Raw genomic sequence first — 20238 nt, 5'->3', positions numbered from 1 at the left:
CTTCAGTGGTCCTTACTCCGAAGTGAGCGAGTACAGGATCACAGCCTCCTGTGCAAAAATAAGGGTCAGATTTCTGCTCCAACCTTTGCAGCCATAAGGACTAATAACTTGGTGCATGTACATGCGGTTGAGCTACATGAACTGAAGACAGGCTTATGTCGTCCCAAAGAACAAAATCTGTTCATCTTTAGGACAGAAGAAAAGATCAGATTAACTCAGTTCATTTCCTTTTAGTAAATCAATACGTGAGCAATCGCCATTAGTCCAGACAAATAAACAAGTGCATCGTAAAAGGTCCTAATGACTTACAAAAGATTCTGAAATTGCATCCAATACTACAAATGGTTGCACACAGAATGACAATATATGGCGATACTCCTTTTTTACTACAGGCTTTGCAGTCATAAGGCCTAGAAACTTGGTGTGTGTGTGTGTTTTAAGGAGGCAGGGAAGACATTCTCCAAAACTGCCTTGTGGGTTTGGTACAGGCTGAAGGTGGAACAGTGACGAACTAAAATAACTGTAGTTTGCTATTGGAGAGAACAGAGGGATAGGTACATTTCCCTCTCTGTGCAACATTAACAAATACCAGTTAGAATGTGATCCTCTGCAACAGTCCTTCGCTCCTCGGGGGGGGGGGGGTGTCAAAAGACAGGCCAGATTCATTCTTCTTTTTTTCCCCAATGCCCCCCTGCACCCTCCCCCCACCCCATTCCAAACCTTCAGGCCCCGCATCTGTTCTGCGATTTCCCCGAGATTGCTGACATCACCATCAAACAAGCCAGCCGGGATGGTCTCCCTGTGGAGGACCGCATCGTCAGCGTGACCAAGACAGATAACCGGGTTCTGGTACGTGCAGGCAGTGGTGCTCGGCTCAGTCTCTTGGCTCCTGACTGGCTTCAGGCCGTTCCATTTCCTCCTGTCAGGGATGAGTCCAATCCCCTTGAGATGTCTGACAGCTCCGATTCTGAATCAGAGTTGGAACAGCTAGATCAGAGCCCAGCAGAGGGACCTTCCCTAGAGCCCCAAGACGCTGGGAAAGATTCCTCCGATGGCCTTGACAAACAGATGGCCCAGGCTGAGTCACTGCCCCCTCCCTCCACCACCAGAACTCAAGTTTCTGAGCAGGAGGAAGAGGGGCATGACGTGAGAGATGCAAGGGCACAAGCAAAGAGGGAAAAGTTAGGGGCAGGGCTCAGATGCTCTGCCAGGATAGCCACTCTTGGAAGCCATTGTAGGGGGGAGCCACACTAAGGGAGGGGCATCACTGCAAAGCAAGCTTGGCCATGAGGTTCACGGGCAAACTGTCAGCAACTTCACTACCCTCCTGTTTGTCTCCTCTAATTAAAGATCACAGATTAGTTGTTTAAAGGCCTGAGGCAGTCTGAGAGCTTCCTTGAATCTGCATTTGTAGAAAGGCTAGTCTCTAGCAAAATAAAGACCTATTAGCCTGAAGCTTTGTCTCTTTGTGGAGTTGATTACCAAAGGGAAGGACAATCCAGTCCTGACATCTCTCCTCAGGGGCATGCTTTGTGTTAGAACTAAATGTGAATAACAATAACATAAGGTTGGATCCCCCCTTCAGGGATCACTGCCTTGTTGTGGCGAAGGGGCTTGCGCAACTCAGTGAAGCCATAAGCTATGCCGTGCAGGGCCACTCAAGACGGACAGGTCATGGCAGAGAGTTCTGACAAAATGTGGTCCACTGGAGAAGGAAATGGCAACCCACTCCAGTATTCTTGCCAAGAAAATCCCATGGAACGTATCACAAGGCTAAAAGATATGACGCCGGAAGATGAGCCCCTCAGGTCGGAAGGTGTCCAATATGCTACTGGGGAAGAGCAGAGGGTATTTCCAAGTAGCGCCAGAAAGAGTGAAGCGGCTGGGCCAAAGCCGAAAGGACACTCAGCTGTGGATGTGTCTGGTGGTGAAAGGAAAGTCCGACGCTGTAAGGAACAATATTGTTTAGGAACCTGGAATGTCAGATCAATGAATCAAGGTAAGCTGGAGGTGGTCAAACATGAGATGGCAAGATTGAACATTGACATCTTGGGAATCAGCGAACTAAAATGGACAGGCATGGGCGAATTTAATTCAGGTGACCATCATATCTACTACTGTGGGCAAGAATCCCTTAGAAGAAATGGAGTAGCACTCATAGTCAACAAAAGGGTGGGAAAAGCAGTACTGGGGTACAATCTCAAAAATGATAGAATGATCCCAGTACGAATCCAAGGCAAACCATTCAACATCACAGTAATTCAAGTCTATGCCCCAACCACTGGTGCCGAAGAAGCTGAGGTTGATCGGTTCTATGAAGACCTACAACACCTTCTAGAACTAACACCAAAAAAAGATGTCCTCTTCATCATAGGGGATTGGAATGCTAAAGTAGGAAGTCAAGAAATCACCGGGATAACAGGCAGGCATGGCCTTGGTGTACAAAATGAAGCAGGACAAAGGCTAATAGAGTTTTGCCAAGAGAACACGCTGATCACAGCAAACACTCTTTTCCAACAGCACAAGAGGCGACTGTACACATGGACATCACCAGATGGTCAATATCAAAATCAGATTGATTATGTCCTTTGCAGCCAAAGATGGAGAAGCTCTATACAGTCAGTAAAAACAAGACCTGGAACTGACTGTGGCTCAGATCATGAGCTTCTTGTTGCAAAATTCCGGCTTAAATTGAAGAACGTAGGGAAAACCACTAAACCGTTCAGGTATGACCTCAATCATATCCCTTATGAATATACAGTGGAGGTGAGGAATAGATTTCAGGGATTAGACCTGATAGACAGAGTGCCTGAGGAACTATGGACGGAGGTCCGTAACATTGTTCAGGAGGCAGCAACTCAATCCATCCCAAAGAAAAAGAAATGCAAGAAAGCCAAGTGGCTGCCTGATGAGGCTTTACAAGTAGCTGACGAAAGAAGGGCAGCGAAAAGCAAGGGAGAAAGGGGAAGATACATCCAACTGAATGCAGAGTTCCAGAGAATAGCAAGGAGAGCCAAGAAGGCCTTCTTAAATGAACAATGCAAAGAAATCGAGGAAAACAACAGAATGGGAAAGACTAGAGATCTCTTCAAGAAAATTGGAGATCTCAAGGGAACGTTTTGTGCAAAGACAGGCATGATAAAGGACAAAGAAGGCAGGGACCTAACAGATGCAGATGAGATTAAGAAGAGGTGGAAAGAATACACAGAAGAACTATACAGGAAAGATCTGAATGTCCCTGATAGCCATGATAGTGCGGTCACTGAACTTGAGCCGGACATCCTCGAGAGTGAAGTCAAGTGGGCCTTAGGAAGCATTACTAAGAACAAAGCTAGTGGAGATGACAGTATTCCAGCTGAGCTATTTAAAATCCTAAAAGATGATGCTGTTAAAGTGCTGCATACAATATGCCAACAAATTTGGAACACTCAACAATGGCCACAAGACTGGAAAAGGTCAGTTTACATTCCAATTCCAAAGAAGGGCAACGCCAAAGAGTGTTCAAACTACCGCACAATTGCGCTCATTTTACATGCCAGCAAGGTGATGCTCAAAATCCTACAAGCTAGGCTTCAGCAGTATGCGAACCGAGAACTACTGGAAGTACAAGCTGGGTTTCGAAGAGGCAGAGGAACTAGAGATCAAATCGCCAACATTCGCTGCATCATGGAGAAAGCAAGAGAATTCCAGAAAAATGTCTATTTCTGCTTCATTGACTACGCGAAAGCCTTTGATTGTGTGGATCACAACAAACTGTGGCAAATTCTTAAAGTGATGGGAGTACCAGACCACCTCACCTGTCTCCTGAGAAACCTGTACGAGGGTCAAGAAGTAACAGTAAGAACCAGAGATGGAACAACCGAGTGGTTCAAAATTCGGAAAGGAGTACGACAAGGCTGCATATTGTCACCCTGCTTATTTAACTTATATGCAGAGTACATCATGAGAAACGCCGGGTTGGATGAATCAGAGGTCGGAATTAAGATTGCTGGGAGAATTATCAACAACCTCCGATATGCAGACGATACCACCCTAATGGCAGAAAGCGAAGAGGATCTCAAGAGCCTCTTGTTGAGGGTGAAAGAGGAGAGTACAAAAGCTGGTTTGAAACATTAAAAAAACTAAGATCATGGCATCTGGCCCTATCACTTCCTGGCATATAGAAGGGGAAGAAATGGAAGCAGTGACAGATTTTATTTTCTTGGGCTCCAAGATCACCGCAGACGGTGACTGTAGCCATGAAATTAAAAGACGCTTGCTCCTTGGGAGGAAAGCTATGGCAAACCTAGACAGCATAGTAAGAAGCAGAGACATCACCTTGCCCACAAAGGTCCGTCTAATAAAAGCTATGGTTTTCCCAGTAGTAACGTATGGCTGTGAGACCTGGACTATAAGGAAGGCTGAGCGCCGAAGAATCGATGCTTTCGAACTGTGGTGCTAGAGAAGACTCTTACGAGTCCCCTGGACTGCAAGGAGGTCAAATCAGTCCATCCTAAAGGAAATCAACCCTGAGTGCTCATTGGAAGGATAGATACTGAAGCTGAAGCTCAAATATTTTGGCCACCTAATGCGAAGAGAAAACTCTCTGGAAAAGACCCTGATGCTGGGAAAGACTGAAGGCAAAAGGAGAAGGGGACGGCAGAGGATGAGATGGCTAGATAGCATCACCGATGCAATGAATATGAACTTGAGCACGCTCCAGGAGACAGCGGAGGACAGGAAGGCCTGGCGTGATATGGTCCATGGGGTCACGAAGAGTCGGACACGACTGAACGACTGAACAACAACAACAAGGTTGGATCCAGGGTCTGCCTTCCCGTAGAGATGGGGCGGCACAACAGGGGGGCCAGAAAGAAGCAAGGTCAAAACCACCCATCTTTTTCAGGGGCTGGATTAAAGTAGACCTGGTGGTTGATCTCTCTCCAAGTTGTGGCGTGTGTCACTGGCCTGCATGTATTCTGGGACTGTGCCAAAACTGGATGCAGAATCTGGTGTCCTGAGAATCCCTGTTCTTGCTGTAAAACAGAAATCAGGGCTCATGTTTACAAATGAACATCCACAAACCCTGCCTCCTGTCTCTCCCCACCCAAGTCACGCCTTAGAATCATAGAACCATAGAATAGCAGGGTTGGAAGGGGCCTGCAAGACCATCCAGTCCAGCCCCCTGTTCCATGCAGGAATCCAGCTCAAAGCATCCTTGACAGGTGGCTGTCCAGCCTCGTCTTGAACGCCTCCAGTGTGGGAGAGCCCACTGCCTCCCTCTTCCAGAGTCTTCTGAAATAGTAACTACAGGGAGCCTTGCCAAAAGGTAAGGGGGCAGTCTGTAATCCCCCCTGCTCAAATTGCATATGCTGGCCCTATTCAACAGACCACCATCCTGTAAAGCAGCCTTCCCCAACCTGGTGCCCTCCAGATTTTTGGACTATGGCACCTATCATCCCTCGCTGGAGATGACAGGAGCTGTAGTCCAATACACACGCACCCTACAGGTTGAATAATACATGCACACATCCAACACTTTGGAGTGGAAGGTCACCCAGGCTAAAAAGGCGAAAGCGCAAAGAAAGGGAAGATCAGAACAGAGGTGGACACCTTCATGAGATGCGTTTGTATTTGGTGGTGTTGTCCTGGGGGACTCAATAGTGAGTAGTATAAAAGGACTCACCTGATACTGTAAGAAGGGGGATGTAAGTTTGTATTGTGACTCACTCAGTAAAAACGATCTTTGCAACCTTGTATTTGGAGTATTCTGTTTACGCCTAAGAACACCCAACATTACAGACCCCGACGGGCGCCACGGCCTCTGCCATGTCACATAACTGTCAGTTGCTTCCGTTCCGCAGGAGATGGAGTTCCCCAGCCTGACCGAGGCCTTGTCCTTCGTCTCCCTCGTCGACGGCTATTACCGGCTCCTGGTCGACTCCTCACACTATTTCTGCAAGGAAGTGGTTCCCCCACGTCTCCTGGAGGAGCTGGAGAACAAGTGCCACGGCCCCATCAGGTGAGGGGAGAACTGCCACGGCACAAACTAAACCGCGCTTTGGGGAGAGGGGGGCAACCTGCCCCCAGTCCAGGGTGCGATTGGGTTGCCAAGACAGGAAGGTCGACTGAGGTTCAAGGCATTAGGGATCATTCCCAAATCTGAGGCTCTCATGCACAGCAGCTGCTTTTCACGAGAGTGTCTCTGCCGCTGGTTGCACGAGGGGGTTACTAGTTGCACCACATCCAGGGAAATGGCCCCAACTGTGCTCAACCTCCAGTGCAACAAGCAAGAGACCAACTCACCCAGGGGTGCCTTTCTCCCGTGATTGTTCCCTGGGTGGATCTACACTGTTGCATCATCAGTGGTGCAAAGTACCAGTACCTCTGGATTTCTCACCTTAATTTCTCCCCAGATTTTACCTGGTCTTTCATTCATTCATTCATTCATTCATTCATTATACTGCCCAATAGCCAAAGCACTTGGGGCGGTTCAGAACACGGTAAACATAACCTTTAACCTTTAACATGCAAACATTTAAAACAGTTTGAAACAGTTAAAACAATTACCAATAGAATTACCAGGACCCGATTAAAAAGGGACATTAAAAAGCCCCCGTCATATGCTGTCAAATGCCTGGGAGTCGAGGAAAGTCTTAACCTGGCACCAAAAAGATGACAATGTTGTGCCAGGTGGACCTCACTGGGAAACTGTTCCAAAATCAAGGGGCCACCACCAAGAAGGCTCTCTCCCTTGTTTCTGTCCTCTGAACCTCCCTCAGAGGAAGCACTTGGAGGAGGGACTCAGATGTCAATCATAGTACAGGTGGGTTCATATTAGAAGAGGTGCCCCATCAGGTATTTTGATCCCGAGCCGTGTAAGGTTTTATAGGTCAAACAAGCACCCTGAATCGGGGTTGGAAACATACAGGCAGGTAGCGCAAGTGGGCTAGAATTGTTGTTACATGCTCAGAACTTTTGGTCCCTGTTATTAACCTGGCTGCCACATTTTGCACAAGGTGCAACTTCTGAACAGTCTTCAAGGGCAGCCCCATGTACACTGCATTGCAGTAATCTAACTTGGAGGTTACTAGAGTGTAGATCACTGAAGCCAAGTTATCCTTGTCCAGATAGGGGCGTAGTTGGGCCACCAGTCGAAGCTGGCAGAAGGCACTCCATGCCGCTGAGGCCAGCTGAGCCTCAGGTGACAGCGATGACTCCAAAGTCTTTCCAAAACTGAACCAACACAGTAGGAATCCTCCACTGGTCCATTTTTATTTTGGTTACTCCCAAATAGTTTACAAGCTGATGTACAGCCATAGTTTTGCCACAGGTTCGAGCTCCTTTGATACATTTGGGGTGTCTTCCCAGCCATAGCTACATTACCCAGGCATGCGTATGCATTCATAAACAGTGGGGAGAAACCCACACACAACACAAGATTGTTGTTCAGTCGTTCAGTCGTGTCCGACTCTTCGTGACCCCATGGACCATAGCACTCCAGGCCTTCCTGTCCTGCGCTCACAACACAAGATATATGTATATAGTTATGGTGATGATTTATCTAAACTGTAGTGTTAAGAAATATGTTGCTTACGATGTATTGTGAATATATATATATATATATATATACATATATATCACATTAAAATAGATTTATTATATCATCGCAAAAAAAACAAAGCAAAATAAGAAATAAATTCCTTCTGAAATGAACCCAAACACTTCATTTCATATTAATGAAAAAGAGAGAGAACGGATGTACATTGCCCTGGAATTCCTATAGCCAGCAAATGTAACCATTTTTCAGCAAATGTATTTTCCACTAAGTGATTTCCTCTTACATTAATATAATTCGTCAGTTCCATTGCCGAGGCAAAAATCCCAAATCTGTTTTTAAAAACCCCAGTCTGATAGGGTGGGCACTGCATTTCTTCCCATCAGCAGCTATTGAGATTATGGCAGCCATAAATAAATTAATAACCATTTCTGTATCACAACCCTCTGCACAATACTTAAGGGTATTTTTAAAAAAAACTCTCAATCACAACACAACCATCTGGATGCGATTGTATGGACTGCAGGGTCAAGCTCCTTTTTCTCATGTTTCGCCAAAGCACAAGTGTAAAACACCACTCCCAAACACAGATGAATCTGCAGGCAATGATATACGAAGACAGATTGCTTTTTGGCCAGTGTTTTATCAGACAATAAGCACTTGTTGGTAATACAGATGAGGAAAAAACATGTGAAGCAACAGACATGCTGAGAAACAGCTCATGCTTATAAAAAGCACCTTATATCCTGAGTCAGATTGTTGGACCATTTATTTCAGTGTTGGGAGATGTCAGGATTTCAGGCCGAGAAGGGTTTTTTTTCACCCCTTGCTATGCAATCCATGGAACTGGAGACACCAGGTTTAACTTGCAACATTTCTTGCATGGAAAGCATTTTTAATTTTTTAAATATTATTATTTATTTTTAGTTATTATTAATTATTATTTTTTAATCCCCTTGCAAGGAGCCCAAGGCAGGTTACATGGCCCTCCTCTCCATTTTATCCTCACAACAACCCTGTGGGATAGGCAGGGATGCTCTGTCTGTGTTCCACAGATTGCTAGGCATCTTCCATTCCATCATCCACTCATTGGCGGAACTGGATTTTTATTTTTCATTTTAGGGATGAATGAGAATTTAATTCCTGCTTGCAAATGCACGTTTGTGCAAATGCACATTAGCACGTGTGTGAATCACCGCTAATGCGCATTAGTAGGAGTGTGAATTTGCCCAAATCCCACCCAAAGATAAAAAACTGCTCTGCTATTGCACAGAATTTGCGTGACTCAGAAAAAGCCACTGTTGAACCCACACGTTAGATTCATAGAAAACCAAACTCATTTGAATACACTGTGGATTTCTCTGACATCCCTGTGAGGTAGGTGAGGCTGAGAGTCAGTGACTGGCCCAAAGTTACCCAGTGAGCTTCAGGGCTGAGAGGGGACTCGAACTCAGGTCTCCCAAGTTCCAGTCCAACACTTTGCCACTGAGCCTTTCCCCACCCCAAAAAAAGAAAAATTCCTGTTCTCATGGTCCTAAGTGAAGAGATGTTTTAAATAGGAACATAGGAAGCTCCCTAATACCAAGATAGGTAGACAGATGGATAGATAGATGATAGATTATATATATATATATATAGAGAGAGAGAGAGATATTTTTAAAACTCTGCGGATGTAGTAAGAAGGGAACCTCTATACAAATGGAAATCTTTGCAGACAAAACAGGAAGGTACAAGGATGCCGAAGTGAAATGAAACAGTGGAAGTTGGAAGGGGGTCATGACTTAAGAACATAAAACCACAGAATTACTGTGAAGAATTACAGTCCATACAAGAACATAAAACCGGGAGAGGGACAGGGGGAGTGCGACCCTGTTGATTCTCCTCGACCTCTCAGCGGCTTTCGATACCATCGACCATGGTATCCCTCTGGATAGGTTGTCTGGGTTGGGAGTTGGAGGCACTGCACTACAGTGGTTCCGCTCCTACTTGGATGGCCGATTCCAGAAGGTGGTGCTGGGGGATTATTGCTCTGTGCCATGGCAATTGTGCCATGAGGTTCCACAGGGCTCTATTTTATCCCCCATGCTGTTTAACATCTACATGAAACCGCTGGGGGAGGGTATCCGGAGGTGTGGGCTGAGGTGCCATCAATATGCAGATGACACCAGCTCTACCTCTCTTTCTCATCAAACCCAGGTGAGGCAGTGGCTGTTCTGAACCAGTGCCTGGGCACGGTAATGGACTGGATGAGGGCTAATAAACTGAAACTCAATCCAGACAAGACGGAGGTACTGTTAGTGGGTGGTTCGTCTGCCCGGCTAGGTGATATTCAACCTGTTCTGGAGGGGGCTGCACTCCCCCTAAAGGATCAGGTTCGTAGTTTGGGGGTGCTCTTGGATCCAGAACTGTCACTTGAGGCACAGGTGAACTCAGTGGCACGGAGCACTTTTTATCAGCTTAGGCTGGTATACCAACTACGCCCTTATCTGGACAGAGAGAGCCTAGCTGCAGTTATCGACGCTCTGAGAACTTCTCGTCTGGATTACTGCAATGCGTTATACGTGGGGCTGCCTTTCAAAACGGTCCGGAAACTTCAGCTGGTCCAAAATAGGGCAGCAAGATTGTTAACAGGGACTGGCCTGCGAGCTCATATTACGCCAGTACTTTTCCAGCTGCACTGGCTGCCGGTCCATTTCCGGGCCCGATTCAAAGTGCTGGTGTTAACATTCAAAGCCCTGAATGGCTTGGGGCCAGGTTACCTGAAGGATCGCCTCCTCCCATATGTGCCTGCCCGGACCTTAAGATCATCCTCAGCGGCCCTCCTCCGTGAGCCCCTGCCAAAGGAAGTGAGGCGGGTGGCTACTAGGAGGAGGGCTTTTTCTGTTGTGGCACCCCAGCTCTGGAATGAGCTCCCTAGTGAGGTTCGCCTGGCGCCTACATTGTACTCCTTTCGGCGCCAGGTGAAGACCTTTTTATTTTCCCAGGCATTTTAGCTTTCTAAATTTTTATCTTTGCTGTTTTAAATCTGTATTTTAAACTCCTGTACTGCTGCTAGGTTTTATTGTGGTTGTATTGTTATATTGTGGTTTTAATGTTCTATATATTTTAAATTGTTTTATTGTGTGTTGTTTGGTTTTAGTTTTTGTGAACCGCCCAGAGAGCTTCGGCTATTGGGCGGTATAGAAATGAAATAAATAAATAAATAAATAAAATTACCTCTGCCTCCCTTCCTCCCTTGGAAGGCTTCATGAAAAGCCTTTCTCTGGAGCTAAAATGAAACCATGAGCTTCTCTACACAAAGCTGTTAATCTGCTGTATCTACTTTCAGTTTTGTTGCAGAATTGAGATCCGAGCATTATACAAAGAGCGTTTCCTTTTCTGCTTTTCCACTTCATGATCTCTAGGTGGCAATGTGGTATAGCAGAATAGTGCAAATACGCAAGAGGAAATCACACTTTCTTTCACCTTCACCATTAAATGCTGCATTATCCCTGCTCTAAAAAAAACTCGCAGAAGGTGCTGTTTAAATACAAAAGCGAAACTGGAGGGTCACGACATCGTCTAAAGAACGTGTAAACAACTGTGAGTAGGGAATGATGAGCACATGATAAATGCCTCGTATAGGAAAGCTCTATCAATCAGAGTTGAGTGCCATCACCAAACCTGGAATTTAGTAGTCTGTGATTTCAATCCCTGCCCCAAAGCCGATTTTTATCTAGAGAGGTTGTGTTTGACAAATTAAGGTGGCATCATTAACATTAACATGACAGGTGCTTTCAAGAGCGGCAGGGTTCTGTATTTGACATACTCAAAAAAATACAGAACCAGGCAAGGTAGGGGTATGTGTATTTAATCATGAAATTTATTCTATTTTGAAATACAGTTAACAAAATCAAGGCAACAAAAAGAAGCATTTACCTTTCCAAGGAACTCATATGGGTTGTTCCTGTTTGCAGGTCAGAATTTGCAATGCACAAACTGAAAACAGCGGAGTACCACGAAGGAGCGTATGTGCTTCGACGCAGCCCGGAAGATTTCGAGAGCTTCCTGCTCACCACCTGCCTCGAGGTGAAAATGCACCCCCTTATGTCTCCTGGGCCCACTAAGAAGGGGTTGGGTGGGAGCATTGCAACCCTGGGGTACCAAGATGTCAAATACCAGTGATGGAGGCATTCTAGACCAGCCCTTCTGATGCGAGGGATGTGGGGGCGGGGGTCAGCCCCATGCTTCTAAATTCTAATTTTAAATAATCAGCGGGGAGGAGTGGGAGGGAAAGGCACACTGCGCATGCTCCATTTCGGCCCACCTATAATGAATTAGGAAAAATCTTTTCTATCTTCAGTTTATGATAAGGAGTCTGGTTATCCCTAAAATTGCTCCCCGAAATACAAGAATGTACTGTTCGAATCATCTTTCCCCTGCCATTAAAGCTGGAAACCACGAAATGATCCGCAGTTAGGGAGAATGGGGCGGGACCAGGAGAAGGGAGGTGTGGCCATCTGGGAAGCCACTGAAGGCCGGATTGGGACCCCAGGCAGACTAGGTATGTTCCCTAGGCTTCAGATTCCACCCAGCTGGCCTAGGAGTGCCTCGCGCCTTTAGAAGCTTTTAACCGAAAAGTGTTTGTTTTTCCCGCCTGGGTCATCTCCTCATCCTGACTCCTGCGCCCAGACTCCCCTCGGCAAGAACTTCAAGAGTCTATTGATCCAGAGGAACCAAGATGGAGCCTTCTTGACTCCCGGTGTGGCCAAGAATTTCTGCAGCCTGCCAGAACTGCTGGACGTCTGTCAGCGCTTCAGCCTCCGTGCTGATGGGGTGGCCCTGCGGCTGAGCACTCTCTGCCCCCCACAGCCCAAAGGTACCTTCCGGACCAAGAGATGGGAAGTGTGGGGAGCGATGTGCCGACTGTGCAGGATCCGTTCTCTCTGCACCTCGCGGATTCTCAGGCGCCTTTTGTTCTGTTGTCTGCTCATCAATAGAACTGGATGGGGGGGGCGTCTGAATTTGTGCAAATTCGCACTTGCACAAAGATGTGCATGCAAAATTGTGCAAATCCCTCCAAATTTTGCACAAATTTCCCCAAAATATTAATCTTCACGCTTTAGCTTATGGGGAAAATGCACATTTTCAGCTGCCTTTTGTTTATTTTGCATATTTTTCTGTTACTAAATTTGCACAACATTCGGGAAAGTTAGAAAAATGGTCCACAAGTCCCCAGAATGCACCCAACTGGGGAAAAGCCGCTCCACTGCAGAATCCATGGGTCGGATTCATAAAAATTCAAACTCATTTGATTCCGTTGCAGATTGCTCTGACATTCCTAGTGAGGGGGCAGCAATTATAGAAATTCCATCACTAAAAACCACAGCACCCCACCTCCATGCCTCCTCAGGCTCCTACTCACTCCTGCAAAACAGGCCACTGACAGATAGGATATAAATTGAAGAGAGAAAGAGAGAGGCAATGAGAAAAAGAAAGAGGGAGGGAGGGAGGGAGGGAGGGAGGGAGGGAGGGAGGGAGGGAGGGAAGGAAGGAAGGAAGGAGAGCATGAAAAGAAAGAAAGAAAGAAATTCAAAGAGAGAGAGAGAGAAAAGAAAAGAAAGAGAGAAAAAGGATTGAAGAAAGGAGAGAAAGAAAGAGAAACAGATAGAGAGCAAGAGAGAGAGAGAGAGAGAGAGAGAGAGAGAGAGAGAAAGAAAGAAAGAAAGAGAGGAAGGAAGGAAGGAAGGAAGGAAGGAAGGAAGGAAGGAAGGAAGGAGACAGAAGGAAGGAAGGGAGGAAGGAAGGAAAGAAGGAAAGAAGGAAGGAAGGTTTCTGCCAGAACTGTGGGGAGGGGCAGGACCTTTAGCACTCATTGCACCCTGTCCTGCTTCTTCCTTCCCTTCCCTTCCCTCCCTCCTTCTCCACAGAAAAATCCAACCTGCTGATCATTCGTGGGGGCAGCTGCCACCAGCTGCCCATGTCCCCGACTGCTCCACGACGCGCCGTGAATCAGATGATGTTCCACACAATCCAGGCAGAGAACCTGGTGCAGGTAAGACACGAGAGAGAGAGAGAGGGAGAGAGAGAGAGAGAGAGGGAGAGAGAGAGAGAGAGAGAGAATGAATATCTCCTCTCCGGAGTGTAGAAGAAAAGCTCTCTTCCAGTCCTCCATGAGGACTACTGTCTTGCTGCTGTACTACTCTCTGTCACGAGATGCAGTGCTGGGTGCTTCCTGGGCTGGCTTTTTTTAAAAACCCAAATCCATAGAGGACGTTCCCCTTGCTTCGGACAGCCATCCGACCCCCTGTGGCCCAGCATAAAAACATCCCAGTCCAGACCGGGGCAGATGAAAGCACAGAGCAATAGGCCTTTTACAACTCAGACCAGCTCTTTTTCAGAGGTGTTTTATGGCTCATTTAAAAGTAACTGCCTCCAGTTAGCAGCTGATCCCTGTATCTAACCTGCAGGGTGGGATCAGAGCAGGCTGGGGGAGGGATGTGACCCTTTCCTCCCCTGTTGTGGTCCCCAGGAAAACCTCTCTTCTGAAGCTGTGGGGTGGCGGTGGGGGGAATCCCAAGCTGGCACCGTTTGTAGCTTCCGCAGTGGATTTCTGCACAACAAAGCTCTGCGAAAGGTCCTGGAGCAGCTGAAGCCACGTTTTCCTGGCCACTTGGAAGCCCTCCAGCCAACCCTTTTGCCCAACCCCATCTTTCCCTCCACAGTGTGAAAACCTGGGGCAAGGGACCTTCACCAGGATCTACCGGGGATTCAGACAGGATCCGAAGGAGGAGGGCGATGTCAAGAGAGGCGAGGAGTTTTGGGAGTACGGGATGGAAGTTGTGATGAAGGTCCTGGACAGCAGTCACTGCAACTGGGTCGAGGTGAGGCTCACAGGGCAGCGGAGGGCTTCAGGAGGAACAGGAACGTAGCAAGATTCCTAGCGCCCTTTGAGGAGAGTGGCTAGAGCTCTCCGGGGTTTCAGGCAGGGCTCTTTCCCAGCGTCACCAGGAGATGTCAGGATTCAAACCCGGGACCTTCTGCACTTAAAGTAGGGATGTCCGAGAAATGATTTTGGATTTCTAAAAATCTGACCTGCAGGTTCTGCATTGGACCGGCTTTTTCAAAGACGTGCTGACTTGCAGACCGGCTTTTTTATATGTTGAGGGGGTGCGTAAGTGCACGCCTGCGCCAATGTGCGTTAGCCAAGTGCACGTTTGCAAACGGGAACGAAATTCACATGCAGCCCTAAAAAAAAAAAAAAAAAAAATCTGATCCTGTTGATGAACTGACGAAGGACCCAAACCCTCCTGACAATCCGTGAAACGCAGACGCAACAGACTTAACAAAATCAAATGCAACACAAATTCAAATGCAGAAGTGAGGTTCTGCTGAGCTGTGATCGAAAGAAATACACAGGGCTGAACCAAACCAGACCAGCCACACAACCAGTGTGGCTGGGCAGTGTTATTTTGTAAGCTATTGCTGCACTTAACTTCTGTTAAGGGAAAGCTTTGGTTAAAGGAACGGCCGGAATAAAAAGTACGGGGCGGGGGGGCAGGGCTGGGACAGAGGCTCTCTATTAACCTCTTTGGTGTCCTTTTGTAGCCCTTCCTGGAAGCGGCCAACATGATCAGCCAGCTCTCCCATAAGCACCTCATCCTACTCCATGGAGTCTGCGTGGGGGCGGAATGTGAGTTTTCCTTCAGCCAACGGGAATGGGGGGGATGCAGGGGACTGTATCGCCCTGGCCGTGGGCACTGAACTCTTAGGTTAGAAGTGCCAAGATAGTGATACATCAGATCCATAGGTTTACTTACAAGGAGTACTTTACTGAGTACTGACAGCACACAGGCGTACCCAATGGTTGGATCAGACAGCTTCTCTGAACCAAGAGCCATGGGGTGCAATGGGTTTTATACAATACATGTTAGCAATAAGGCAGCACAACAGCAGCAAGCGCCCCGAGCGTTCATTCCCAGCGTAGCGTAGACTAACAGCACCACGTTCTCAGCACAGCCACCTGTATCTCAGCATAAACACACAGCTTCACTTCCCAGGCACGGCCTGATAAGGCCTTCTAGCATTCATTAGTATGGAATGCGCTGGGGCTCTTATCGGCCTTTTGACTCATCTGCACGTGCTCAGAGGCTTACTAACAAGGGAATTGCACCAATAATGAACTTAAGCAAGCCTTATGGATCTCTAGGCCCCTCTAACACTACAAATGGCTTGGCTAAGTTCCTGGGGCCAATACAGGGGCTGGTGGGGTTAGGGGAAGTGGGATACTGGAACGTGGGAGTTCCGGCCCCTTGAGATATGTTTGTCCGTCTGGCCCCATCTACATCTTCTGTTGAGTATTTTTAAAATTAAAATAAAATGTGGCAAAATCTAAACGAGAGAGGGTGCAGGGACAACCAGAGAGGGAGATGAGGCATTCGCTCGTCAAGGGTCCCCAGATGGCCATGCCCTCTTTCCCACTAGCCACCGATCAGTTGGTGGTTTCCTGGATCTGGTGCTGCTTCTGCCCCATTCAGAAAGGTTGAAATGCTTTTCCTAAGACTTCGCTACCGGCGGTCAGAGCTTGAAGCCGCAGTAAGCTGGTATTTTTGGCCCCGCCTCTTTTTTCCTTCAGCCCTGCCCACTGCTGGAGCGCGGCCCCTGAGGGCTTCTCTGAAATGGAATTCCGCCCTCGGGGTGAACGAGGTTCTGCTCCCCTGGTGTGAACAGACAGGCAACCCCTCAAGGTTGCCCAGGGAGGCAATCAGTGCTTCCAGCCTCTGATCTGGCTGCCTTCCTTCTTCCAGACATCATGGTGCAGGAGTACGTGAGGCATGGAGCCCTAGACACTTACCTGCGGAGGAACGCAGCCACCGCCAAAGTGACCGCCACCTGGAAGCTGCAAGTGGCCAAGCAACTAGCCTACGCCCTCAACTTCTTGGTAGGTTAGTGGGCGGAGCAGCCTCAGGCACCTTCCACCCTGCTCAAATCCAGACCTGGGAATGCTAGCCCTTTCTCGGGGGATCTGATTAAAACACGGGGCAGGGGGACTGGCCAGAATTGGGACCAGCCCCAGAGGCTATGGGGCCTTGTAGTTCTTTCAAGCATTTATTCATTTATTCTTATGCCACTGGCCCTGCCCTTTTGCTTTCGTCGCCACACCTTAAATGCAGGCCCCTCGAGACCGTCTCCAAAAGGGCCCATCTGAATGCAGCTGAGCCAATTCTGTCTTCAGTCGCTACCTACAAAACCCTCTGGTGGCCCAATGGCTGAATCAAAATTTATGGGATGAGCACCGATGGAGGATGCACCCATATTGGTGTGGTGTAGTGGTTAGAGTGTTGGACCAGGACTCCGGAGACCTGGGTTCAAAACCCCACTCAGCCTTGAAGCTCACTGGCTGACTTTGGGAGGTCACTGGCTTTCACCCTGACCTCTCTCACAGGGCTGTTCTGAGGATAAACTGGAAAGGGGGAATCATAGAATCATAGAACAGTAGGGTTGGAAGGGGCCTACAAGGCCATCGAGTCCAACCCCTTGCTCAGTGCAGGAATCCAAGCCAGAGCATCCCTGGCAGATGGCGGTCCAGCCTCGTCTTGAACGCCTCCAGGGTGGGAGAGCCCACCACCTCCCCAGGTCATGGGTTCCATTGTCATGTTGCTCTGACAGTCAGGACGTTTCTCCTGATGTTCAGCCGGAATCCGGCTTCCTGCAACTTGAGCCCATGATTCCGTGTCCTGCACTCTGGGATGATGGAGAAGAGATCCTGGCCTTCCTCTCTGGGACAGCCTTTCAAAGACGTGAAGAGCGCCATCCTGTCTCCCCTCAGTCTTCTCTTCTCAAGGCTCAACATGCCCAGTTCTTCAGTCTCTCCTCACAGGGCTTTGTTTCCAGTCCCCTGATCATCTGTGTTGCCCTCCTCTGAACCCTCTCCAGCTTGTCTGCATGCTTCTTAAAGTACGGTGCCCAGAACCGGACACAGTACACCAGATGCTGTGAGCCATCCCTACTATTCTATGTTTCTATGATTCTATGAGGCCTAACTAGTGCTGAGTAGAGAGGAACGTGAGCTGCCTTGGGTTCCTTGCAAGAGGAAAAAGGGCAGGATATAATGTATTATTATTATAAAATCACAGAATCATAGAATCACAGAACAGCAGGGTTGGAAGGGGCCTGCAAGGCCATGGAGTCCAACCCCCTGCTCAGTGCAGGAATCCAAGTCAGAGCATCCCTGGCGGGTGGCTGTCCAGCCTCGTCTTGAACGCCTCCAGTGTGGGAGAGCCCACCGCCTCCCTAGGGAATGGGCTCCACTGTCGTATTGCTCTAACATTGCTCTATATTCATTGCTTATTATTTAGTATTGTTTATTTATATACCACTCCACATCAAATGATTTTGGAGCGGTGAACAGCAAAGATAAAAGAATAACGCATCACCTTAAAACAGTTAAAACATTTTAAAAGAAACAAGTTCTGATAAGGCTGAACTTAATAACCCGCAGCTGGTCGCTCAAGGGAGGCTTCCCAAAATAACGATGTCTGCAGGAGGCGCCAGAAACAGCATATTGTTGGCGCCTGCCTGACCGCCCAAGGTCGTTTCTGCTGCTGTTATTATTATTATTGAAGATAATAATAAATCATGCTTGCTCGCTCTCAATCAAAGGAGGACAAAAAGATAGTCCATGGCAACGTCTCGGCTAAAAAAGTCCTGCTAGCCCGCGAGGGAGACCCAGCAAGCGGACAGCCCCCCTTCATCAAACTCAGTGACCCAGGAGTCGGCACCGCTGTGCTGACAAAAGACTGTGAGTTGTTGCTGTTCCTGCACCTCGCGTTTCTTTTGTTTTGTTTTCCCAAAGTCACGTCTGATTTTCAATGTTTTATAAGAGACGTAGCAGTGTAGGTGGGCCCTTTTCAACTCTGGACTTCGCGGTCGTCAAGGGTCTTTCAGTGGTTGGGGGCATAATGTCACTGACTTCGAAATGTGTGCACCAGCCTGCCTGCTGGGGTTGGGGCCCCCTCTTGTTCATGTTGTGGAATGGGGCTGGGATGTCTGCCCCAGAGTCCGTCCCTGATGGCACCACTGAAAGGGATCAGCCCAGACCCTCCTCGTCGCCCCCTAGTGACAAAAAGCAACCAGTTGCATCCGTTATAACAGGGCTGCAGAACCTCTCGGCCCGAGGGCCACATTCCAGGAGTGGGCAGGGCCAAAGTTAAAAGGGGCAGGGCCAAAAATATAACAGAGTGCCAGCATATTGTCATTTAAAGTTCTTACAGACAGTAACTAACCCTTAGGAGAGTCATTTCAAGCCTTCAGATGGGGGGGGGCAGGAAACCATCAAATGATTGGTGGTTGAGAGAAAGGGGGTGTGGCCATCTGACTGGAATCAGAGGGACTTAACATTAGCGTAGTGTAGTGTGTGTACTGGTTAGAGTGCTGGACTGGGAGCTGGGAGATCTGGGTTCTAGTCCCCACTTGACGGTGAAGCTCCCTGGGTGACTTTGGGCCAGTCACTGACTCTCAGCCTCACCTACCTCACAGGGTTGTTGTGAGGATACTACAGAGAGGAGGAGGAGAACTATGTATGCCACCTTGGGCTCCTTGCAAGAGGAAAAGAAGCAGGATATAAACATAGTAAATAAATAACTTAAGTCCCAGCAATTTCAATGGGTCTGTCCTAAGTATGACTCAGTCTGGATCCAACCCAAGGTACTGTATTGATTCCATTGATATCAATTCTTTGGCTTTTCCTCTGCTATCAGAACATAGGAAAGCGCCTTATACTGAGTGCAGACTAACCTCGACCCTATGCTTCCCTCCCCGCACTGAGAGGTCAGGTTAGGCCAAGGGATTGCAACTGGCTCAGTTCCAGCCAGCAGACCTCACGCCTGAGTGGAGATTAGGACAGGGGCCTCCGTGGTCTGATTCCAGTGGCCACACTGGCTGGGAATTATGGGAGCAGTGATCTATCTGGAGCGCGCCATGGTGGAGAAGGGTTGTTCTAACCTGTCTGTTCTTCCTCTCTGGCTCCGTCTCAGTGTTAGTCGACCACATCCCCTGGGTGGCCCCAGAGTGCTTGGATGACCCCCCAAAACTGGTGGCCGAGTCAGACAGGTGGAGTTTCGGCACCACTTTGTGGGAGATCTTCAACAACGGGAACATGCCATGGAGTGCAATGGAGCCTGAATCGGTCAGTTTCCTGGGTGCCCTGTTCTCATTCCGGGGGTGTCACTCACATTGCAAAGCTGGGGACAGGAAAAAGACCCGTCCTCAGCTCAAAGGTAGTTAAGCTGCATACTTGTGGAAGCACCTTGTCTGTGCTCAGGTTACCAAGTATTTACACCGTGCAGGTTTTAGTTAAGGATGTATGAGAATGTTGTCTTCGCTCGCAAAACATACGAGTGTGCCCTGTTCGACATCCCAGACACGATCACAAGCATGAGCACATGCCCACTGAAAGCGTTCGCAAATTGCCGGACATGTGCTCCCATTCCGTTTGCCCCATTTCCCCAGTTCAATTCTGCACAAATGTCTTAATTTGCACAATTTTCCCCTGCGGACTGAATCGGCTCTACTTTACTCTGTGGAGTGAAGTTGCGCAAATTAGGAATTTTGCAGAAATTTGGAGAAATGTGCACAAATTTCATGTTAGATCACTGCTCAATTTGCACAGTTTTCTCATTCGTACAGAGTGAGCAGGGATTGCACATGCATACAGGAATCAG

The 20238-nt window shown here is 48.0% G+C and overlaps 1 protein-coding gene across 3 annotated transcripts in view; it reads left to right on the top strand.

Moving 5' to 3' along the window:
* Positions 1–20238, top strand: part of LOC146333912 (tyrosine-protein kinase JAK3-like) — a 49373-nt gene that overhangs the window by 15376 nt on the left and 13759 nt on the right. For all 3 annotated transcript variants that reach the window (XM_084825200.1, XM_084825198.1, XM_084825199.1), the window contains 10 exons: positions 727–849; positions 5844–6001; positions 11494–11605; positions 12209–12395; positions 13447–13571; positions 14242–14400; positions 15125–15209; positions 16324–16457; positions 18179–18317; positions 19552–19703. In XM_084825200.1, the coding sequence (XP_084681326.1) occupies positions 727–849; positions 5844–6001; positions 11494–11605; positions 12209–12395; positions 13447–13571; positions 14242–14400; positions 15125–15209; positions 16324–16457; positions 18179–18317; positions 19552–19703 (1374 nt within the window). The remainder of the gene's footprint in view (positions 1–726; positions 850–5843; positions 6002–11493; positions 11606–12208; positions 12396–13446; positions 13572–14241; positions 14401–15124; positions 15210–16323; positions 16458–18178; positions 18318–19551; positions 19704–20238) is intronic.

Source organism: Heloderma suspectum, chromosome W (assembly GCF_057233095.1).
Source record: "Heloderma suspectum isolate Gila_16-S chromosome W, 16-S_ref, whole genome shotgun sequence".
Taxonomy (NCBI): Eukaryota; Metazoa; Chordata; class Lepidosauria; order Squamata; family Helodermatidae; genus Heloderma; species Heloderma suspectum.
The sequence above is the reverse complement of the archived record's forward strand: the minus strand, read 5'-3'. Positions and strand labels throughout refer to the sequence as shown.